The 25,660-nt window shown below is 42.3% G+C and overlaps 1 protein-coding gene across 8 annotated transcripts in view; it reads left to right on the top strand.

Moving 5' to 3' along the window:
- The first annotated feature begins 1,231 nt into the window (after nucleotides 1–1,231).
- Nucleotides 1,232–25,660, top strand: part of brsk2a (BR serine/threonine kinase 2a) — a 229,253-nt gene continuing 204,824 nt past the window's right edge. For all 8 annotated transcript variants that reach the window (XM_054733232.2, XM_054733234.2, XM_070550435.1 and 5 more), the window contains exon 1: nucleotides 1,232–1,612. In XM_054733232.2, the coding sequence (XP_054589207.2) occupies nucleotides 1,519–1,612 (94 nt within the window). In that variant the 5' untranslated portion in view covers nucleotides 1,232–1,518. The remainder of the gene's footprint in view (nucleotides 1,613–25,660) is intronic.

Genomic DNA, 25,660 nt, shown 5'->3' on the forward strand with positions numbered 1-25,660 from the left:
CTTTATGTGTCCCTGTGATGGACTGAGAACCTGTCCAGGGTGTTCCCTGCCGCTTGCCTAGCAAGCTAGAGCTAGGCACCTGCTCCCCACCCACTGATGACAAGAGCTGCAGACGATGAGTGACAGATTTTAAGATTTCAACAATCCTCGAGGTTGAAAATCTGGATCAAGCAAATTGACATCAGGACCAGAAAATAACTCAAAACTTAGATGCAATTAATTTTAAAATCCCCCAAATCAACAATGTTTCTGAATGCAGTTTTATTAACCTAATTATCTTGTGATTTATTTTTGAAAACTATAAGTAGGTTATTTGACTTACGGGTAAATTTAATCAAAATAATCTTTGCTCCTGCAAAAATAAAAATAAAATGTAATGCACACACAAATAATCTCTCACTTTAAATGTTTTAAAGCTTTATGATTTGACCTGATTTCAGTGCAACATCTGTAGGGAAACTGTAATGATATGCTGTAGACACCTGTAATGTGCTCTTTTATATCAGAAGAGATAAAACAAAATCATAATGTTCAATAAAGTATGATTGTAACTAAATGTTTATCATGACTCCACTGTGATCATACTTAAATAATAAAAACTCAAACATTAGATAAAAATGACCATAGTGAGATATAAAATTACATGTTTACCCGATATTATGTTCATTTTTGCCCCATCTTTATTTAAAACATGCAAAAAAGACCATTTTCCTTTTGTTTTCACTTGAAAATCTATGTTTTTTTAATCATGGACATTGAAAAATTAACGTGCACAGTGAAGAACCGTTAACCAGTACATTTGTAGTGTCCAATCTTGGCCCTTGGGGGCCACCGTCCAACATTTTTTACAAGTTTCTCTGCTTCAACACCTGATTATAATCAGTGGGTGATAGACAGGCATAACAGTTAATTCAGTCATTCAGGAGCAGGGTTGGACACCAATGCAGCAAACATACCCATAAAATACTTAATTATATTTTCTTGATAAATGTGACTTATTAATCACCATTATTTGTGTTTTATTTTACTAAATGTTAAAGTAGTTAAATAATTTATTTGAATGCCTCACATTTTAATTCAAGTTTTAAATTAAACGTTTTGTTTACTTTGCGTTTGACATTAGAAGTTTATTCTAATTTGATTATCAAAAAAAATCACATTTAACTGTCTGAACTGCTGCCGCTCAGTGATTGGCTGAAGCAGCTGTCAATCATCCCCCCCCCCCGCCCCGCTACTCGGCATCACCTCCCACAGACGCACAGCGGCAGCTCAGCTTTTAACCCACAATGATATTCAAGGCACTTGCGACTCGTCCGCGACGGTAGGAGAAAAGAGGAAGAAAAGGGAGACAACCTCACCTCCTCAAACAACGAGTGAGGTAGAGGAGCAGAGCCAGAGAGGAAGAGGAGAGACAGTGGAGTTATACCAGAGACACGACGGCGGCTTGGAGCTCCACAGAGGAGTGTCTGATCGCGTGCGCCTTCACATCAAAAGTGTGTAATTTTACACAGATTCGACATGTCATCGTCCGGTAAAGACAACAGCGCTGCCCAGCACGCCAATTACGTGGGACCTTACCGCTTGGAGAAGACGCTGGGGAAAGGACAGACAGGTTAGTTGGGACAACACCTTCACATTTTCTTTTTCTGATTTGTAATAATTCTGCTTATTGGACAATTTGTGCTCGAAGCGCTCCGCCGCAAGTTGGAATTCGGCCGCAGGTGATCAGTAGCTGAGTGTTAACACCTGTCCAGCCTCGTGTGGCATCTGATGGGTGTTTCAGCGCTGATCTGACATAATCATTGTTCACGCGCTGGGACGCAGAGCAGAGGGGATTTATTATGCGCGGCTTTTCTAGGCTGTGCGCTCACGTTGGACCGAATGTGTGCGTTGACGCGCACAGAAGCGCGGAAAGCGTCCGAACCCAGACATCATGACAGCGCTGCTGCCTGTGGGCAACGCCAAATGAACTTTTTGTGTTTCGGGACAGCTCCCGAGCCTGCTTGCTTGTTTGTGCGTGCGTGCGTGCGCGCGCGTGCTGTGATTGGAGCGAGTTAATCCCGATTTGCCTGATGCATTGATCTATTCTTAGTCCGCAGGCATGAGGAGGAGAGAGGCAGGCGCTTCTCCTCCAGGCACTGACTGCAATTTGTGGGTTTCCTCCAGCACAGAGGAGAACATCCCACCTTGACGCGTAATGAGCTGCTTGCAGAGCTGGGAAATAAGATTTAATCTATGTTAATACATCCCGGGGGAGATGTTGCTGCAGCTTCCTGAATAAGGAGCACATGTTTTATGTCAGCCTGACAGGAGTGACTGTGCATTTTCCCCAAAGTCGCACGCACAACACTTATGATTAAATGGCAAAGCCCTGGACATAAGAACTGGTTTAGGAAATGTCTTTATGAACCTCATGAAACGCAGAAATGACAGATCTGATGCGTTCAAAGCTAATCATGCCCTCAAAAGAGGGGAGAGTTTTACTTTATCAGTGGATAGATTTTCCTCCCGTCTGCTGTCTAATGGCTACAATAGGCGTTACTTTCCTCTACCCAGTCCAGCTGGTCATGCTGAGCAGCCATGTGTGTAAATGTTTTAGTGCACTCTTAAGTATGCTTTCCTGCAAATATTCTCCTGGTCACTAGTTTACCTGGGCAGTGCTAACTGTTCGTTAACGGCTGCTGTGTGTGATGGTGTTTACCACCCAACTGTACGAAGTTTTCCATCTTTAACACATCCACAGTCGGCACATATTTAGTTGTTTTCTAATTGTGAGGTGTGATTTAACAATAAAAGTTCCTGGCTGTGTTCCAGTTGGCACCCTCCAGTGCCTCCTGTTTGGGCGTTTGTGTTTACAGGAGGATCTCTCTCTCTCTCTCTCAGAACCAGACTCGGCTTTCTTTCAGATGGCTCGCTGAAGTCTCTCTAATGGGTGTTTGTGGTAACGTGGAGCTGGTATGGTCTGCTTGGTACAGACGTTTAATTATGTGGTGTCACTGAGATCATCTTGGGCTGTCTTTCTGCTTGTGGGAGTGTTGGAGGCGATTTTGATGCTTTTATTTTCTCTCGCTCACCTCGGATGTCAGAACCGTGATGGTGCACCAGCGGATGCTACAGAATCATGTTAATCTGATAACTCTGACTCACAATGTAGATCATTTTTGTTGCGTGTGTTCCTCTGGATTCTGCGTCGCTCGTACATGCCAACCATTCAGATTAATGACTCCGTGTAATATCCCCTTCGCCTGTTAACCATTTGTTAATCTCTCAGATCTTTTTCCCAGGCTCCACAAACGGAGTTGGCCTAGCAACTGAGTGTGCCCAATGGGCCGAGCTCGATCATGTCCAGCAGACCAAATCCCCTGTGAGGTTTCCCAGGCTGGGATTGGCTTGTGTTAATAGAGGGGGAAAAAGGCAGAAGACTTCTGTGGAGTTGTCCAGTTTTGTGTTCATTAAGTGATTAGGCCGTCTCTTGTCGGACACGCGGGGCTATGGTGGGGCTTTCTGATCTAGTCGATGCATCTGAAATCCACATCTCTCTCTTTCTCACTCTCGCTCATTCACAAGGTTTGGATTGTCCTGTCTTGGTTGTTCCATGCCTCTGCACAACCTCACCAGCATTGAACAGGTGAAGCACTGATGCAAGGATTGGACTCTGCTTGTCAAAACAAATTGAGAGAGTATATGTACAGCACACTCCACCGTTTCTCTTTGGTTGCTGCAGAATGATTGCACGACTCCTTTGTCAGGTGTGCATTGGTGCTGAAAAGGTCTATAGATATGAACTGTCTGCTTGGCTGGCTACTGATTGGTCCTGGAGCTACACAAGTTGGAGGCAATTTCAAAATAAAACGCCCAGCTTTAGTGGCAGGACCTCAACATATCTATATGTGGTGCAGCAATCTGCCATTACATTATGACCACCAATGGGGGGACAAGAGCAATGCTGCTTTTTACTGTGATTATCTTCCAAGAACAGCTTATTTACCCTTTATGTGATCCTCTAAGCATTTTTTCAGAAGTGTTTATTTTTTTTCTTTGTCAATAAAGTTGCAATGGCAAATCAGCAAAACAAGCTAGCTTCTAAACACAAACACAGTCAGGGAACACTCAACCCTCTTGTTGAGCCAGACAACCGGATGGTCCAATCGTTGGTTTTGGACCGAGCCACGTTGTTGGCTGAGGTTTTTAGACAATTGTGAGAGAACTACTTTTGTGATTTATTATTTTTTTTATCTCCACAAAATATTTACAGGTATACTATGTTAGAATGTCGTTATAAGACATGAAGGATGTTTTAAACTAGCCTGTTTTGCAGTTTGTTGCCATGTGGTTTGACAGAATAACTTGAAATGTTAATCTGATCACAAAATAGTTTTTTTATGACCCATGTTCACTTTTCTGTCCCTAACTTTAGTTACAGATTTTGAATGAAAACCTTCCTAAATAAGGCGGCATAGTGGCCCAGTTGGTTATGCCGTCTTGAAGCAAGAAGGTTGCTGGTTTCAATACCAACTGCAACTTTTCTGTATGAAGTTTGAATGGTGAATGGCTTCTATTTGAATACCTTCTAGAGTTCTACAACCCCCACAACACATCAGTCTTTCACCAATGTACACACACTCAGACGCTGGTGGTGATGAGCCACAACTGCCCTGGGGCATGACAGAAGTGAGGCTGCCAAACACACGTGCTACCAGTCACCACCAGCAGGCAAGGATGCTGAAGTGTCTTGCCCAACGACTGCGACAGACTGAGCAGGGCGTAATCCCGCAACCCTCCAGTTACGAGGAAGTCACTTGGCAACTGCCACCGTCATTCTCAATCAGAATTGGCATGTTCTCTTTTGCTTGCCTGGGTTTCTTCTGGGTTGTAATGTCCTCATGCAATTATGCATCAATAATGTCTTTTTTTAATGACTGAACACTTTTAGCTTTTGCCAGAATATATAATATTCTGCAGAAGATGAGATATTTTTAGTGGGGAAATGTGTCCGTTACCACAGCTCAGAACAGATGTCAAGAGTACAAACGTGACCAAGAATGAAAATTAAATAATAAAAAGACGAGACACAATGTACAACAACCAGAGCACTTCAGTATAGTTGTGAAAGCTAAATTAAACTAGAATCTCGTGGCTGATGGCTTCATGCATTATTTTCCATTTATTTTTAGGTTAATAAATATGGTCAGAATGCAGAATTAAGAAAAATAAAAATGGAAAAGCGGATTTTGGCAAAAAACAAAAACAAAAAAACTAACAAAAAGGAAATGTATTTTATTGGGCCCTGCAAAAATAGTTTACAGAAAGAATTTAAGTTTTTTGTCGCCTTCCTGAAATTGGCTCCATTTTATTTTGTCTGTTCTATCTCAACCTCCCAAGGTGTCACAACAGTACAGTAGAAATGACTGAAGCAACCATTAAAATCTACGACTTGAATGTTTCCTTCACAGCAGGATTTACATTAACTCCCTTCTTGTTTTACAGAATCCTGAAGCTTTGTTTGACTAATCTGAATATGGTGGATTTGCCTTTTTGCCAGTGCAGTGGCTTAAGACTGGCTGAATCACTGCTCTGTTCCCTAATGTGTGGAAAACCCCATCTTGCTTTGCATTAACTTTGTTCCTTTGGGCTGTTTATTAGTGGAATAGAGGCCTATTGTCTGGAAAACACTGCTTTGTAATCCATGTTTTTTTCTAGACTCGTATGTTGACAGACTTAGGCCTAGTCCACACGTAGCTGTTTTTTTTATAAACGAATATCCGCCCCTCCAAAAACTTGCATCCACACCACCTCGTTTAAAAAAAAAAACTGTCCACACGTACCCAGATAAATACGTTGTTAAGGACATGCCAGACCTGTAGGCGGCAGTACTTCCCCCGTTCTTATCCTCGTCCTTCGTCTGTGGTCTTCCGCAAGGAGCAGTAATTCCGCTTGCAAAAACAAACAAGCAAAAAGCACTTGGACAATTGATAAAGCGAGCGCAGCTCTGAGGGCATCCATGCTGTCGGCTAGTGTAAACACAGGTCGCACACGTGATGTCAGCATTTTTTTGTCGCGGAAAGTGACGTTGCGGACCTTAAAACTCCAGTTTTGTCTGTCCACACACAGACACCCAAAACGGAGAAAACGCAGATCTTCACTTTGGCCGGAGTTTTTAAAAAGATCCGTTTTCGTGTGAAAAAACTCCATTTTCGTGTGGATGACAGGCCAAAACGTAGAAAAAATCTACGTTTTGGCAGATCCCCGGCTACGTGTGGACAGGGCCTAAGAGTTGGATGGCATGCGGGGCTTTTGATTCTTTGCTGGACATTTAAAGAGTGAAACTGTGCTTCAGGGACTTTCATGTTGACTGTTGATCTGACAAAAAGCTGTCTGTGATGTTGTCTTGGCTTTTTGTGCTCTCTTAAGCACTCTGTGGTGGTTTATCCTTCAAGGAGATCTTGTTTGGGGTTCACTGCTACAAGGCATTTAAGCCCGCCCTATCCTGCTGTTCTGGTTGTCTTGGTGTCAGTAGGGCTGGCCAGAACCAAACTCATGGTGGATTTCACTGTTTGTGCATCATTTGTCTTTCTCTCTGCTCATTTGCACATGCAGACAGGTGCAAACATTTATCTCAGCAGTCTTGATGTTTGTTAAATTTGCACCATATTGCAGAACTATGAATTTTACGCTGATTGATAGCTGAGACTGTTGATTCAGATCGATTGCCGCTCCCAAAGACTTCCTGTCAAGTGAAGAGATCCATGCGTTTTTACGGTAATATTCCAGATGATAAGTGAGGACAGCATGTTCAGTCAATTCTGTCAATGAAAAGCCACATGGTAAATCCTGTTGCATTTGGGTGCGTTTGCTGTATGTGTGTGTGTGTGGAGCAGCTGCTTACTCTCTTCACTGACCTGTCGCCTTTGTGCCCTTTTTGAGGTAATCTTGAAACCTAAGTTGAGCTCAAGCAAGTGTTTGTCTCACCTATGTTCACAGGATTACCCAGCAAATTTTTGCCAGCTTTGGTGAGAGGAAAGGGCAGGTAAAGGAATAACACCCCCCGATGATCAGATCATGTTTTAGTTGGTCTGCTGATGCAGGTCAGCAAGGCCCTGACCCAAAGACGGTGCTTTGTTGCTTCCTAGGTGGGTGGGTTGCTCTGGCAGATCAAAGCTGGAGAGCAGAAGCCTGCATGGTCTCACCCGGCTACCTGTCTGGTTAAAGTCAAAGCCTTGCTCCTTGAACCCTGAAGTTTGTCCTCAATGATGGGAGTCTGGTGTTCCCCCGTCTCAGCTCTGAATGATGTTTGTTAGCTTTTGTGTAGACGTTTAGATCATTTCTGGGCTCCGGAGGGTTAGTTAACCCATACCAACCTGGATTCATCCTTTAGGACTTAGCTGTGGTGATATAATGATGATTGTCTCTGCCGTTTATTGGCCTCTCTTCTCATTCTTCTTGCTCCAGCTCTCTCTTCTTTCCCCCGTGGCCAGTCGAGATTCATACTGGGATTCAGTCATGTGGTAAATCAGACAAGACCTCGGTGGAATTGCATCGATTGGGAGGAATGTATGTAACCAACGATTTTCAGAGATTAATGACGGGGAAAGAGGTGGAGAAACGGGGTGAGGAGCGAGACGTGGCCATGGAGTTGGAGTAGATGAAGAAAAAATAAAAAAAACCTTGAAACGTGAGCAGATGAAGTGGTCCTGAATTTTCTGACCGCACTGGAGGTTATTAATTAAGGAGAAGTATTGATCATCCTCTTCATTACTTCCCCTTCCTCCATGAGTTTCATCTCTTTATTGCTGGCCTCCAGGGGGGAAATGGGCTCACCCCTTAGATGGGAGATCAGTGAATAAGTGAAGGTGTGCTAGAAAAGTCTTATTGGTAATCATGAGTGAGCATGTGTATTATTGTTTTATTAATTAATTTATTTATTTTGGAAGGCTCCATTGCTTCCAATTTAGCTTAGCCTATGTTGGCGCATTCACTCTCTTCCATGTTATGTAGCACGGCGAATGAGGTTAAGACGTCACAGTGAGATAGTCTGTTTCTCCCAAGTCACACCGAGTCACACCGTCACCTCAGCCCAGTCCTGCTCGGCTTCTGTGTTTTCCGTGATTTTGGTCTCACACAGCTTAAAATGTCACACTTTCAGTTTTCTAGCACAGAAAAGAAAATGAGAGCAGCAGAACACAAATTCTGCTTTCATGCTACTCCAAAGCTGTTGAGTTTTTTAGCTTTCGTGTCTGAATTAGCGCCGTCGCTTCGGTAAAGTGTCGCTTTGCTTTCAGAAATTTCAGCGCTGCTCATTTAAGGCAGCCAGTTAGCCATTCCTCTGGTCTCATCAGATGCCGTACATAATTTTTTCGTTTGGTTAACTGGCATTTAAGACGTACAGTAAAGTGTATTACACGTCTGTGCGCACAGCAGTGGGCTTAATCAGCCTGTCTCTCTCCTCTTTCACCCAGTTGAGATTAACCCTTGCTGAGCTGCCTGTCTGGCTCTGACTGTGAGAACGCTGAGTTGGTTGCCAAGGTTGGTTGCTTGGTTGTCATGGTTTCTCTGCTACTTGCTGGTTCCCAGTCTTCCCTTGTGAAGGGAGAAGGGAGGTTCTCTCTCCTGCTCCTTCCACTTTCAAACCATGCTGCCTCAGTATCTGTTGCTGTCATTTTGGTTGGGCTTCAGCTTTGAAGGCTGCTGCTGTCTGAAAGGAGCATAATAACAGGCAGAAAGTTTTGACCTTGCTTTTTTGTGCTTGAAGCTTCTTTTATTTTTGCTATTTTCTTATACAAATGAAGAACAATGTGTAAATTAATGTGCGAGAATGAGGTTTTTCCATGCATACTCCGTGTGTCTGCATATCTGTGCAGGTTGAGAGCTTGTGCGTGCGCTCAGACATACGGCCGTGGATCAGACCGGCTTGCCCTGCTCTGTGCTCTGTTGTGTTCCCATTTAAATCCAGGAGATTAGCACATGTGGAGAGCCTGGGTTTAGTTGCCATCGGCTCAGCTTGCTCTGGCAGGCTTTCCTCAGAAATGGGGGTTTTGATGGTGGGGGTGCACGCTGTATAAACCTCCCTACCGGCTCCATGCTGGTGGTCATTCTGTACCTGACTTAAACCACTATCTCAATGAGCTGAGACTGTTGGGTGGAGAAGTTGCAAACCACACTATGGAAGGAGTTTTCAAAAAGTGCTGATGTTCAAGAAGGTTTTTATTCTCCTCACGTGAGATGCTGCACCTTGCTTCTGGGTTGCAGGAACTTAGAACATGTCACCCCGGCTTTCCACAGGAGCCGTCAGCAGCACGTTACTGCAGCAGCACGTCATAGCTGCTGATAGGAACCGCTGTGGTCAACAGAACCTTTTCCACTGGAGCCGTCAGCAGCGCGAGTCGGCCGCGTCTCAGGAGCAGCATGTCGCGGCCTTTACGCGCCGGTTCTATTTTCTACGCGCGACGCCTCTGAAACGGGTCAAGTTCGACATTTTTGGGGAAGGAAAGACAGGAAATCGGACACGGAAACGGAGAGAAGCTCCCGAAATTTTCAGAATAAAGTAACATAATGCCTTCCGGTTGCTTTACTTTTAAAAAAGGTTACCAACTGTGCGGCCCCGTGAGAAGTTATCACCTAGCTTGCGGTCTCCTTTGTTTTTCAGGTCCGTATTGGCGATTATAAAACGGACAGAACATAAAACACAAACCATGTTGTAGTTTTCTCCTGCTTGTTGTTGTGTTTACTGACGAAGTCACTCGTGTGACTTCGTGCTCGGTTGGTGACAGCGGCTCCCCTGCTGCTTTGCGTCTCGTGGGAAGGGCCAAGCAGCAGCTTACGCGAGCAAGACGTGCTGCTGCAGTAACGTGCTGCTGACGGCTCCGGTGGAAACCCGGGGTCAGAATGTGTGAGAAACTTTAGCAAAAGATTGGAAACCAAACGGCGACCAAAAGACATTCATTGAAATTATCAGGTGACTAAGTTGCACGAGAGTTGCAATTTACATCAATTCAACTCGGGCTTTATACTTGACCAAATACAATCAATTTCCCTCTGGGATTAATAAAGTATTTTTGAATTGAATTGAATGAGTAGGTCAGTAACCTTGACTTTTAGCAGTTTTTGAACCACTGTTTCACGTATAATGCAATTTGAATGGCAATTTTTCCAACACGGACTGTGAGCAATATTGAAATTGCATTGACTTGTACCTTTGCTGCAGCAACCTTGCTTGCAATTCTCTTTGGGCTGTTTTTCAGGAAAACGTACACGAGTGAAATTGTGCACTAATGTAATGAGTGCAGCACACACCAGATGGTGGAGGTGTGTTAATTGTGATGTGTCCAGAGTTTGCTGTGCTGGCTCCTTTTTGGTTTTGGTGGTTGCTGTTGCATGAAACACCTGAGATGTGAGTTGGCATGTGAAAAGAAGCTGCCAGCTCTCAGAGGTAAGCTGGGATTAAAAATGACTGGTTACAAACCAGCAATCCTTAACTGGCTGCTTGTTTCGGTGGCCCTGACATCATAAAATTTGGTTAGCAAACTTAACTCATTGATGCTAAACCAGGACAGCACAACGCTCCTGTTTAGGATGGTGTCGGTTTACAGGAAAGACCACCTAGATTGCAGGCCAAGCTCCTTGCTGACATGACCTCACTTGATCAGAGAATGGGCCCACTGCCTGCCATGACTGTGCATAAGAATAATAACCGGGGATGACATACATCTGCTATGACTTCAACATGCGTGTTTGGGATTTTCCCTCTTTGGCCTAAATTGTAGGTTCAGCCTGTGCTACTTTTCTCCAAATCCCATGCCTGGTAGCGCTGCAGGTTGTGAAAGCACTTGAGCATAAATCTTTTAATGCCAACGGTCTCCCAGTTAAGGTTCTACTCTTGTGATTGGCTGAACTTTCTCTTTGTGCTCTGATGTAATATCTCCTAATGGGAACAACGCTGTAGGACCTTTGCAGCTGAGATTGAATCATTTTATTTTGCATCATTGCCTAAAAACTCATCTCATGAACTTTTCATCTGTTATATATATTTTTCTCTTTTCTCCAGTTTTTGCTGTTTTGCAAACTTCTCACGGTCTTTTCCTGTTTCATTCAAAATTTGCACAATTTTTTCTTAAAAAAAATAAAAACGTTAGGATGATGAGATGAACTCTTCCTATGTGATTAACTTACTTTTAATTAATTTCCAATAGCTGATTTGTTTGAGAGCATTTGCTGCTGTGTGGATCTGTGCCTGAGTGAAGGTGTCCGAGCGCTAATGTTTGTGTCTGCGCTGCATGCTCTCCTTTCATGGGTTCACTGCAGACTCATAGCAGCGTTTGAGAGCTTTGCCTCTTGGGATAAGGGTGAACCTTACAGCGAAATAGAAGACAAGGGGGATGGCCACACCAAAGAAGTGAGTTCCTGCATGAGAAACGGTCACAGCAGTAAAGCGTCTCAGGGTCATTGCCTCTGTTATCATCCGACACACAACCACACTGATGCAGACTTTTGCACGTGCAGACATGAATGCAACGCACAGCAGCAGTCTCTGTGGTTGTGAGGGCTTCAGAGCACCTATTTGCAGCCATGGCAGGAAGAATCGCAGTGGGCAGCCGTTGAAACCTGAAGGCACTTTTATACACAACACTTCACCATGCCTGCAGGACTTTCAGGAAGCCAGACAAGCCTGTCCTTCATTACCTGTCACCAAAAGAAGCTTCGTGAAGTTTTCTCCCATGCCATCAATACCTTATCCCTGAGATTAGCATATATGTGTCGCACATTCATGTGATGAGTCTGTAGCCATGACAACGCTGAGGCAACGTTCCTCTTTGAGGGCATTATTGTGGCCTTCCATGAGTAAGTAGATATTTTGGCTTGTCAGCTGTCCTTCATCACTGCTGTTTTGACGATTTTGTGCGCGTGTGTGTGTGAATCACTTGTAAAAGTTATTATGATTTTGCTTTTTGAGTCCAACTCTCCTGTTTAAGGTGGAAAAAAGGTTTTGGTAAAACATTTTTGGCTCCATTTTAGTTCTTTTTTTGGAACTCGGGCATTATTACATCATCCGTCAGGGTTAATAAAACCAAATGAGGAGAAATTTAAGTGATGTTACATTCTTTCAATCAGTATTTGACCCGATTACTTAACGTTTTTAACGTTATTGCTTGAGATTCATCAGAAAGTGAAGTAACAAATTGACTTCTAAAATGAAGCTGAACTGCTCCCATCTACCTCCACGACGCCTACCCCCACCCCCTCCCCCGTCTTGCCACTGCCTTTCTTTTCGACCTCTTCTCTCTCTGCTCCCTCGTTCTCTTGCTTTGAGCCTAATGGAGGTATTCCTCCTGCAGGCTCCAGACCTCATACTGCTATTCTGCTCAGGTAGGACTCATTTCATGCAGCATGATTAGATCTCACCGGAAGCAATTCAGGGCCGGATAAGCCGGAGTGCTGTGGGCCACCATCCTGGCAGAAGGAATTCAATTAAATCTTTACATACACTCCCGTCGTAGTGTATTCCTATCTGCAGCTACGCACACACACACACACACACGTTACCACACTTGGAAAGAGAATAGAAAGTATGGATGTGAGAAAAGAGCAATCATTTAACAATTTTTAATCTTTTTCTTTTTTTTAAACAAAGTATTTGAATTTGTGTCTTGTTTGGTTTTTGTATCAGATGGCATGTTTTCTACTAAATGCCAGAAACAAAGACACTTCTGTAGCCATTTGTGAGTGCGTGTGTGCAAAAGAGCTAATTTAATGTAAATGGAAACATGTTCGGTCTAATAGAAGAAGCAAACATGGTGTTGGCTTTATGTGCCAGCGCTGGTAATTGCTTGGGAAGACCGATTTAAACCGAATGTATCATCATACGCCACGAAACAAATCCCAAGGGTAGGCTGTAATCGTAATTGGACAATGATTTAAGTGTGTGTGTAAGTTTAACGTTCCTCTTATCATTTAATCATCAATCATTAAGTTTTTTTAAGCCTCCCAACATATGTTAAGAGTTTACGATGCCATCGGGATTCAGTATGTTAATCAGCGTTAACCGCAACGAGGCATGAGACTTTTCATTTCATAATTGAAGCGCATAAAATGCTCGAAAAGTTAAGCAAAAAAAAAAAAAACAGAGAGAAGAAAAGAATAATACTGACTGCTGCCAGGGGTTTGCAGATGGAGACCAGAAAGGCATTTTGTAAAGAGAAGCAAAATAAATTCTGAAATCAAAGATATGTGCTGTTTTGGCACATTTCAACTTATTAAATTCTAAGAATGAAGTATTAATGGGTTAATGTTTATTGTACATAATTTGTTTCATGGATCAACCAGGTCCACTAGAGTTTATAAAAGTAATAATCAAACACAAGTTTCTGAATTAGAGGCTAAATGGTTAGAGGTCAAATGTTTTATTTATTTTTTTAAACCAAATTGAAGTGTGCTTGTGCCTTACCCCTCATTTCCACCGATGCTTCAGAGTAACGTAATAGCCATATCGGCAGCTAATGTGTTCCTGATCCAGTGAAGTCACAAATAAAAATGTGAAAAATGGCGATCACGCGTGATTTCGCCAGTTCACGCAATAACAAGCAAGAAAAAAAAAGATGGCAGCCGGTATAAAAAAGGTCTTGTGTCACGGGTAAAGTTTTATTTTTTACTTTTTATAAAGAAGAAATCTAATTTTTTTGATCTGACAGCATTGTCGAGAGGCTGACTAATTGCTGGAAGCAACACCTCTCATTCATGAATGCGTACCTTTAGATAGCCAACAACACGTTAAAAAAAAGGTCACTTTGTGCTTTTTATTCACGTGAAAGGTCACCAACTCTGCATCTGGTAAGGTACATCCGTGAACGCTTGGGCATGCTGTGTGATTGACATCTGTAGCTGATGTAAGTGGATGTCTAACGCTATTGGCTAACGCATGAGGTTCTTTGTGAGCGAGGACAGACTTAGCAAAACAAAATATGCTTTGTTTACATTATATCATAGTCAGAAACACCACTTATGGATTACTAAAAATTCACACATCATTTTTGAAAATGTGAAAACTCAGTAGTGCAGCTTTACGTGATAAGAAATCTGCTTTACGTCTTTTATTTTGTAAGTTGCCCGATGTTTTATATGGCTGCTGTGTTTGATTTCCTGTCTGGCCAGATCTGCACCGCTGAGCTTGACGCATTCTTGAAGCGTAGCACGTCCAATTTAGTGGAGCGGTGTTATCCTCCGTTTCTAGGATGCATCAAAGACTCACCCATCGATGGCAGCTATTAGCGGCGTACCAAGCTTCGCTAACATTACTCAACGTATGCACATCCGACCAAAAGCCTTGTTAATCATTCTTTTATGGATGCCCAACACATATTTATTCATTGGCCTTTGAGCTTTCAGTCCAGACTTCCAGTATTGTCTTGGCTCACAGCTCTTTAGTGAAGATGAAGAGTACCTGAAGACGATGTAGGTTGCATAACGGGTAGTGCATTGGACTTCTAATTCAAAGGTTGTGGGAAACCAGCTCAGTGGCCTAATGGTAGAGTGTCTGCGCTGGGACTGGGAGATCAGAGTTCAAATCCTGGTTGGGTCATACCAAAGACTTCATAAGGATGGGGCCCAGTGCGTCCCTGCTTGACACTCAGCTGTTGGATTGGGGCGTTAAACCACCAAATAGTTCCCGAAGGTGGCTATGTCTGCAGCTCACCTCTTCCCACGGGGATGCATCAAGTGCAGAGGACAATCTTCACCACACCAGTGTGTGTAACACCTATGGGACTGTAATGAAGGCTTGTTTTTATTTCTTCAGACATGCGTTATGCAAATCAGGCATTTCGTCAGTCGTCTTCCTATGAAAGAAAAATTAAATTAAGTGTTTTTTTTATGAAGATCATTAATTTACTGTATGAATCAGTACATGTTCACACAGGCTTATGGGATGTAAACGGAGAAAAGGTTGCATGTTCTTCACACGCGTTTGTAACGCCCTTCAGCCTACAGATGTCTCTGTATGACTGGCGTGGGACCTGAATTCATTAATCCATCTTCACCAGTGTTGTTAAACATCAGCCTCTTATATTCACACCCTAATGGGACTTTGTGAAATATTCCGATCTTTACCTAGAGGAGCCGAGTGTATCGGCGAATTAGCTTCTCCACTTTGTATTCGCTCGCATCCCTGAGCGTGTATTAGCACTTTTTTGATCGCTGTCCTTACAAAACGGATTCAGCAAGACAAAAGACAAACACAGTAGTACATTCACAGGCAGGCCATGTAATGACTTGTTCTTTAAGTTGGATCCTGGCTTGATCAGCCTCATTAAACCTGCATGATAGGTGATTGTTCTCAAGTGTGTGTGTGTGTGTGTGTAAACTTAACCCTGGGTTAGGGATGGGTACCGAATTCGGTACTTTTTAAGGTACCGACCGAATTCCATAGTACCGACCGAGCACCGATTCATGTCATTTCAAACGGTGCCTCGTTTCGGTACCCGTCCTTCATAACGAGAACTTGCCGAGACAGCTGCGCAAGAGCGTTACGTCGTCACTCGCTGCGAACCAGTTGTAAACAGAGCAGCATGGTAGAAAGAATGCACGCCAGGGGCGGATTTAGGACTGAAGAAGATCCGGGGCTTAACACATGCGCGCACGCACGCACACACGTGACACACACTAGTCAACATCATATATATATATGTCTTGTACCACATAATTTTTAATCTGAAGCTACATATTCAGCATATTCAGGGCAGAGTATTGTTCCTGTTAGTGTTTAGTGTGAGATGATAGTAAATATTCCCTTTCTTTCTCCAACAACTGATAATCAGCTAACTTTAGGCAAACCAGCAGCACAACAAATATTTTCAAATAAAACTCACAAACCTGAGTCAACACCAGTTTCATCAAAGCTGGGGTTCTGTCGTTGTACTTTTGGTCTAAAAACGTCCTTATGTCCATCTTCACTCATGCGTTTCAGGCAGAGAGTGTAGAAGAAGCCGGCTGCTGAAGGGCTTCTTCTTCAGTGGTGGAGGCTCAGGCAGGCTGTATACAAACTACTGCCAGCTGCTTCCTCTCTGTTGGACTTTGGTACTGCATGTTACTTCCGCGATTTAGATCCGGGGCTTATCATGAAAGGTCCGGGGCTTCAGCCCAAGTAGCCGGACCTAACGCCGCCCCTGATGCACGCTAAAGCTTGGGTCCACTTCACTAAATGTGATGGGTAACTGGGTGATGAAGAAACCAGCGACAACGATCTAAGTGAGACATCCTCATCTTAATCTGCTCCGGTAGGTAAATAAAATGTTTAAGATAACGTTCGCTTGATATGTTAGCTTCCGTTTCGCTAATGTTGCGTTCGCTTTCTCCTCGGAACTCCGAATTTCCGACTAGAAGAACATGAACGCGCTCTAAAGTTTGGCTTCATTTTACTAAATGCGACGGGTGATTGGTTGAAGATGAAACCAGCGACAACGATCTAAGTGTGAGGCATCATCGTTTCAATCTGCTCCAGCAGTTAAATAAACTGTTTAAGATAACGTTAGCTTGATATGTTAGCTTCCATTGCCACCGTTGTTATTAGCTAATGGTGCGTTTGCTTTCTCCTTGGAAAGTCTAACTTCCCAGTAGGAAAAATCAAATGAAAAAGGACGGTAAAAGGAATGAAGATACACAGTAAATTTAGTTCACAGTAAAGATGTTTGCTTCAGTTTAATTATCAGCTTATAAAACTACAAGGACGATGTTAAAATACAAACAGTTGAATGTTATTCATCGTGATATTCATCAAATATTGTTATATATTGAGAAAAATATATATTTAATTATAAAAGAGAATTAAAATAATAAACACTCAACTGGAATCGATTCCTAGGTACCGGGAATTAGTACCGGATCGATTCAAATGTCAAAGGTACCCATCCCTACCCTGGGTCTTGTATCTTCCTTCATCCCTGCTCGCCTTCCTCTGACTGTGTCTCTGCGCTAAACTCTAAATCAACTGGATTTAATTAAAATGCAGATCTTTTCTGTTTTATACAGCCTATAAAAGGGGTGACTTGCACGTGGACACAAACCCAAAGCAACACAATCTCTCAAACACACACTCACACTAGATTACAGCTCTTATATCAAATCAGCACGGTGAAAACAGGGCTTAGAAAAAACACCTGTTAACGTTCACTTGTCCAGAAGAGGTAGGTAATATACCCCCCAGTCTTGTTTGACTTTTGGAGGAGACCCTTGCTCCTGCCCTCCTCCTCTTTAAAGATCACTTTAACGAGGCGCCCTTGTTGAATTATGCTTCCTCCGTTTGTATGTCATGTATGAGAAGTCCCGTCTTTGGGAGCGTAGAGGTGACAGATGAGTACAAAGAGCTCACCGAGGCCCTCTCTTGGGACACGAGGATGTGTGTTCAGACTTTGGAGAGACTCATTAAGCGAGTCCCAGGACACACCGAGCCACTCCGCCCGATGTAACCTTTACACACGTGACGGTCTCTAAACTCTTAGAGACGCTTCGAGTGATTGGTGGAAATGGTTAAGAGGACGAAGAGTTCTTTATTTGTCTAAATTGAGGCAGTGCGGCGTATTGCGATTAGCGCTCTCTCTGCGGGGGTGTTCTTGATGTCTAATGACCAAAGCAAATGAAAAACATTAATTTTAAAAATGGCTTCTGGCTTGTTGCATTTTTAATGTTTCTTATGTGTTTTTAAATCTATTTTGTTCGTTGAAAAGCAGCTTTGTGTGCTGCTTTTACAGTCATCATATTTATGTAAGTAGACACCACATTGCTCCCACATCCTCTCTAGCAGAGCTTTGTTGATAATCACCACCATACAGCATCACATGGAGTTGATTGACAGAATAAAATGCTAAGAGTCTTCATGTCTAGTTGGAACTGTGCCAAATAAGTACAGGATTCATTTTAGAGACAATTAAACAAACATGCATCACATTTGCAACCCAGCATTTCAAATATGAAGTTTTGCAATCTTATCTAATCAATTTTTGTGCTAAATAAAAAAAAAATTGTGTTGCCAAATCAAAAGTCTTCCTGGTGATTTGCCAGCTCTACAAGTGACGCATCCTTCAGTCGGACACGTGTTCTCAAACATGAAAGTAGTGCACATTTATTTATCTAAAAATGAAAATTTCCTGTAAAACAGTTGCAGATTATTTTTATTCTATTTTTCTGAATTAGAAATTGACCAATGTGGGTTTTTCCATTGCTGATACATAGAGGTGACAGTCAGCTGATAGCAGACATGTGCTGCTGGGTTTTATTTTTTGGGCTAATGTTCATGCCTACATTTTTTATATATTTTTTCGCCTAATCTGCATGTCAAAATGTAAATAACAGAGAATGCACAACGTTTCTGAACCTAGATCAGTTGTTGAACTCTTACATCTTATTTTTTGCACTGCTCTGCATTAAAGTCCAACATTTAACCAAAGATAAATTGACCATTATTGTGAAAATGATAATAAATAAATAAATACATAGATAAATAAATAAATAAATAAGGGGTAAATATATATATATATATATATATATATATATATAATCTGACAAAATGCTTTGCACCGTTTATGAAGCAGGTGTTTTTCAGGAACACAAATGCATGGTTTAATAAAACCCTCCAACAGCTCCGAGCTCCGATTTTGCGGTCCATCTACGTTCTTACCCTTATGGTCACAAGCTTGTAGTGATTGAAAGAATGACATTACGAATACAAGCGACCGAAAAGAGAGGTAGGGTGAGAAGCTCAGCCATCCGGGAGGGGTTCAGAGTAGAGCCGTTGTTCCTCCACATCCCCGGACTATGTCTGTTGGCTGGCCAGAGAATGCTTGACTTGACTACTAATGCTGTAACCCCTACTTCACACTGCAGGCGTCAGCGGTGCGGAACAGCAGTGGAACAGTTTACTTGAGACTTTCGCTGCATGCCAGTACACACCAGCAGAGTCTCAGTCATGGAGCAGCTTCCCTGCCGTACTCCTTGTTGGGACTTGCAATATCCCAAAATCTCTCGAGACTTCAGAGGTCATGGTTTGTTTATGCTATCTGCCATTAAAAAAAAAAAAAGAAGCAAATCACACTTGATATTGCTGTTTGATGTCACATGATGTTGTTCCTCTCCACTGCCAGAATTAAAGCTGTGAAAAACACGCCGCTCCACTTCTCGAATGATACCGGGAGTAAATAAGCCGTTGGGTCACTTGCATTTATGTAACCTACGTGAATATGAAATCGCATCTCTGCAGTAGTCTTTTATTTTGAAAATTACAGGAGGTTTTACATTGGGACCTTATGTGGATTCCTGTCTGGTACTATGTTAACTTCACAAGTTTACGTGTCCCAGAAGCATCTTGCAGCAAAAATGGAACCCGATCCCATCTTTACCGGAGCAGCGAGCTGCTTCTGAAGATTTCCACGTTGCGGTTGGTTTGAATCAACCCATAGACTATAACGTATTCTACTTAAAGCAGTGATGTTCTGCACTGCTGATGCTTCCAGTGTGAGGTAGGGGTAACACTTTAATGCACCACATCTCCATTTATATGCATATAAATGCATCCATAAATGATTTTTGACTGGGGTTGCTCACACACATGCAACAGTGATGGGTTGAGAGTGTAATTAATCTCTTGGGGCTCGAGGCGACGAGGTCAAAGTGGAGGTGCCTGTGGAGCTAATGATGGTGATTAAGATTAGGGTTGGTGGGTTGTCACCTTCATCAGATTCACACTGGCCCCTGAAAGAGACCAGTAACCTTAAATCTGATGGCGAGCGTGGAACACTGCACAGAAGAACCAATTTACAGTTTTCATTTGAACTTGGTTCCACAATAACTGCTTTCAGTAAGACCATGGGCGAACATGACTGTGCTGATGAGTAAATAGGTGTTTTTATTTGATGCTACTTCATTGTCTTCTTAAGATTGCTGTGCTGTACCTCCCCTCATGCTTTTGTTATAAAATAGAAAACAGTGTGTTTAGTGTGTGTGTGTGTGTGTGCTTTTGCACAAGCTTCAGATGTGTTCTTAACTAAGATCCTGCAACTCTCTGCAAAGGTTAACGCTCCTTCTTTTTAAACTTGGACATCAGTTATTAAAAGACTGAAACCTTTTTCTATTAGCAAAAGTATTAAGCCATGAATGATCTCATTTGGCTGTGCCGTGCATTGCAGGGACCATTTAAATAGTCCTTGAAGCCTTCTAGGCTTTTGTATAATTCTTCAAAAATATGAAAGGTTTTATCATTTTATAATGCTGCAAATCAAATATTATAATTTCAGAAACCCAACAATTGTCTCCTGTGGCTCAATGCCCGACTTGTCCTGCAGTAAGATGTGCAAAGCTCGACTTTGTTTGACAAAAAAAAAAAAAAATTAAACTTGTAAAGCGTTTTCAACGTTAGTCATTTGGAAGAGTGATTAACCCTATTATAGAAACACAAATAATGTTCCACGTTCACATAGGCTCAGCCAGTTGGTGAAATAAGTTAATTAAGTCAAGCCACATTAGCCTATGATTATATTATTTGGTCATGCAATAGCCTAAAAAATGCCTGACTGCTTGCATATTTGCAATCAAACATTGCAAATGATCCCCCTCGTATTAAAATCACTGGCAGCTTTGCTTTAATTTGACTTTTTCCAAGCTTGCAGGGATGTTTAAATCCACGTCCTCCATCCAAGCCAGTTGTTTGACTGAAGTGAGGGTTGAAGTCAGTTTAATGGGATTTATCAGCCATTTTCAAAGGTGCTTTTTCCCCCTCTGCTCCCTCGCTTTACTTCTATCAACTTCTTCCTCCCTCCCCTCCCCCTTTACTTTCAGCCACCTCTCAATCATTTCTGCCTTTCAGATTTTTCCTTCCGACTTCCCTCACATTTTCCTCGTGGCTTTCAGCTTCACCCTGCCATTTCACTCCTTCCCAAGTAATTTCTGTATGACCTTTTTTTTTATGTTGTTATTTCTTTTTTCAGTCCCCAATAAATTTTCACTTACTGATCATGAGTTGAAATGCAGATCAAGTTTAACCCTCTTAAAGGTGTGGTTGACTGAAAAATGTTTTGATTTTGATTTATGATTTATAATAAGTCACTCTGAGTTTTTAATGCAGGCTGAACATGAAAATAATTTAGTACACTTATCTTACACTATCTACACTTAGGCTTCTACAGTAGGATTTGAAAATCCTCACATGTGTATGTCACACTGTAAATTTGCATTCATGGTCCCGCCCCTCTTTGCTCGCGTTTGCCCACAGGAAAGCCTTTTTTTTAATTTTGCAGTAAGGAGCGAGAGACTGGGTGTCTTGGTGATAATGACTTTGCAACATAGTTGAATGTGTTCTGTTCTACCAATCAGGAGCAACCTGTGTGCATATCATTAATAATAATGAGAAATTCTGCTATTTTCAGTCCACCTCCGCACCGGCAAACTTCTGCATCTCAAGCCTAATTTATGCTTGTGCATCAGCTCCACAAGGGAGAGATGCACACACATTGAGATGTTTTGCTCTTTGACTTTTTTCCCCCTGGGCAGTGTTACAAACCAATTCCCTGCTAGGACAACAGAAGGCGTAGCGCATTGATTTACACTAGAGAACACTGAAAATGTACTGAATAAATGATTGAACCACAGACATATATACGTAGACCCCCCCCCCCCCCCCCCCAAGGAGGTGGGGTCTCCATTCGCCCCCCAGTGCATTTATTTCTACTGAAGAAGGTGCTAACCACCAAAAAAAACATTTTATCAAGCTTTTTCCACAAAATCCAACAAAAGGTATGGGATGATGATTAAAATGTAAATATAATTGAACAAAATGAATAGGATTTTATATTTAAATTTTTTCGATCAGGTAGATTAGAAAAGTCACCAGAAATCCCACTTGATCTGTTTTCGATTGTATGCCAGCTGTTGCAACTGTAGGCTGCACAGAAACGGGCAGATTTGCTCGCTCCGCATTGATTTGGAGAGTGAGGAGACCAATCTAATATGGCGGCAACGCTGTTACGCTCTCCAGGTTCCAATGGGGCGTCTACGTATTCATGTCTATGGAGTAAACCACACCTTTAATGTAAAGTATGCGTCTTCTCAAACCACCCTATTCTAATTCTAAATATGTTTGTTAATGCAAACTAGTTTTGCATGTTTTCTTAAAATATTTTCATATTTTAATCCATAAAATTGTTCTTCACAAACAATAAGTGTGTGAATGCATTTCATCAGTATTGAAGTCTCCCCAAGTCCTTTAAAAAAATCTTTTTATTTCACATCCCTGTGTGGATTCAGAGGTCTTGATGCACATCAAGTGTGCTCAGTAAGCACAAACGCCATCTGCCTGCCTTCTTGTCTGGCCATATCTAATGCTTTATTTGTTTTTCTCCCCCTCACATGCAATATTAAGCATTTATCGGTGACCCCGAGTCATCCTCTATAGGTTGTGAGGTAAAGAGTGGGAGGAGGTGTGTATGCGTCGTGTGTCTGCCTCTGCTGTCATCTTTAACCAGCCTACCTGTCAGAAATATGTTGCTCTCACAGACGACTTTGTTAGGGGGTTGTGCGTATGCCCTCGCTCTGTCTGTGTAGGTTTTGTATTTTGACTAGTTTCCTCATTATAATATGCAAATTCTGCTTTGTCTGTGTGTCAAAAAGTAAAAATCATTTGTGCACAAAAAATATAGTCACATATGCACACCTCCTTACCTGTGTAGCACAGACACTGCAACGACACCTGGGGAGTTCAGACAGCATGTCAACAACTCAAAGAGGATGGTTGCAATCAAATCAGACCCCCTGCTGCTTGTACGGAGTCACCCTCCTGGTGCCGCACCCACCCAGACACACTCACGCATGAATATGAACATATATTCACAACATGCATCAGTGACAGATGAGGCGGTTTCTGACTTGCACCCTGCAGCACTGCATGCTAGTGTATGCCTCTGTGTGTATAATCACATCTGTTATGTTTAACTACCTGGACAGAATCTCAGTTGCATGTGTTTGCTAATGAAAATTTACAAATTTTTATGTAAACTCAGTAAAATATTAGACTTTTAGAGTAAAATAGAACTTTATAGTTCAAAAACAACAAAACATTTCCAGCTTGGTGTTAGCCGTGCAAAACGGCAAAATTAACAAACGAAACTGAATCAAAACATCAGTTTTCACAGGATTGCATTTCATTGTTATTATTAATCAAAGATTCCTTGTTAGTCACGATGAGAAAGGAGGAATAACAGAATCAGATTTGACTGATTTGCAGAAGATGCACCAATTTGCTATTTTGATGCTGCTGAATCTTTATGCTACATTAAACTGGGACATTGCTTCTGAGTGAAGGACGTCTTGAACCATCAAAGAGCCTATTCTGAATATTTCGATGTGCACTTAATTAATATTCAAGTTGATCAGCCTTTCACAAATTAATGTGGACGTTTATAATAAAGGAAAAATCTGTTTGAATTGGCACAAAACTGTGGAAATCACAAATAATAACAAGGCATGTTGGTGGTGTGTAAAAGACACGCACACACACACAAAACATAAATAAGAAATTCTTGTTTTACCTGAAACAAACCAGTAAAGAGCGCAGTCTAGTAGAATACTGACTGAGCCTATTAAAAGTGAAAAACAGGAAGAAAATCACATTATTATTATTATAAAAGAAACAAAAGACATTGAAAAATAGACAATTGCCTCTTCAGGTCATACAGAATAGTTTGAGAGAAAAAAATGGAGGCTAGCTTCAAGGATTAAATCTCTCACCAAGCAAGATTACCAACTTCCAGCTTGATTGCTATGAAAACACAGGCAGATTAGGTATATGTCTGCATGCACACACACACACACACATGCAGACATGCACACACCCATTTGTGCATGCTCCCTCCCACACACACAAGCTCTTATTTGCATACAAACTGTGTGATGGATTAAGCCTCAATTGCCAAGCCAGGGACCAAGGTGCAGCAGATGCTTGGCCTTTGTTATATAACCTCAATCTGAGGTGGTGCACATGCACACTCAGAACTTTCTGTGAGCACACAGAGCAGACAAGCTGCTGTGTTTGCTTATTTAAAAAAACTTACAAATCTTGATATTTTAAAAATAGAGCTAACAGAAGGGAGGGGAGTGGAAGAGAAGAGGAGTAGACAGAGGAAGAAAAAGGGAGCCAGATGAGCCATCACGTAGAGGGAAGCTGATGGTCCAGTGCCGGGAGGCTTGGAGAAGTGCCAGATGAACATGCTCACACACTTGCACACACATACTTGCACCTAACACATGCAACAGGATGCTCAGGTATGCCTGCCAAGGTGAGGGGTCACATGACAATTGGTGCTGACTGATCCCACTGAGGCAATCAGAGTCGGAGGTCGCTGAAAGTGGGGAGCCAGGGGCTTGGGGGTATGTTTCTGCTCATGGTGGCAGGATTGAAGTGTGTGTTGAGACATCAGTTGGAGTCCGGCCCTCAGAGTATTCGCTGACAAGCTGACTTTGAGAAAGTCTGTATGGTACAATATGGTGTGGTTGTAGGGCAAGAAACCCATTAACTGTAGCAGCACTGAAACAGAGACGCAGAGGCATTTGATAGGTTTTACAGAAACACGGCAAATTCAGCAAGAGCGGTCCAGAAAAATCTAAATGGCACTTTTCTTTACTCTTCATACTTATCTAATTTAGGATTGACATGAATCAGAATGTGCATATGCCATTAAATGTTTATAGAAATGAACATTTTGGTTCAAATGCTCCTGGTGGAGGACATAGAAGTCAGCTGGAGCAGAAAGTGGAAGAAGGATTTGGAGTCTTCATCCTAGTTTATACTTCTGTCGGCAAGTTAACACACACACACACACACACACACACACACACACACACACACACACACACACACACACCACACACCACACACCACACACCACACACCACACACACACACACACACACACACACACACACACACCTGACACTTTAATGAGTTATCACGGTTGATGGAAGGTAAAGAAGACGCTGAAGCGAAAAGGAAAATGAGGAACAAGACAGAAAGAGCGACAGGAAGGAAGGGTGCCATTTTGAAAAGGCAAATGTCCGCTTCGTCTCCAGGCTGACATGGCGGGCCAGATGAGGAGGGGTGGTGTCACATCTGGGACTCAACAGCATCAGGGGAGGTGAAGGAAAAACCGAAAAATGGAAGCACAGGTTGAGAATTGTGGATAACATAAAAAAATGTGTGTGCACTCTGACAGTAAGTGATTCGGAGAGGAACGTTGATGACAGTAATGACTGCTCTCTCAGAAAACGAATGGATGCTACACTATTATTATCGCTATGTCTGCAAGGGAGCTTCGATGCGTCTGTAGTATGCAAGCATATTTGCAAACCACCAAACTCTCCTCACTCAAGCTCGAAGCCTTTTCTCTGCCTTCTCTCCCCGTCAGAGTGCTGATTAAAGGCTGAATATGCATGCACGTAGAGATGTGTACGTATAAATAAGAGATGGCGGGAAACCGGAAACTAATAGTCATGATAAGTCAGACGGAGAGAGGGAAACCGTTACGGAAAAGGATGCCGAATACTTGTTCCTCAAGAGAATAACTTAAATACTGAGACAAGCTCACCTTAAAGCTACCTCTGCTACATTCATAGTCAGCTCCTTGAAAACAATTGTGCA

The sequence above is a fragment of the Nothobranchius furzeri genome, chromosome 4 (genome assembly GCF_043380555.1).
Source record: "Nothobranchius furzeri strain GRZ-AD chromosome 4, NfurGRZ-RIMD1, whole genome shotgun sequence".
NCBI classification, from domain to species: Eukaryota; Metazoa; Chordata; class Actinopteri; order Cyprinodontiformes; family Nothobranchiidae; genus Nothobranchius; species Nothobranchius furzeri.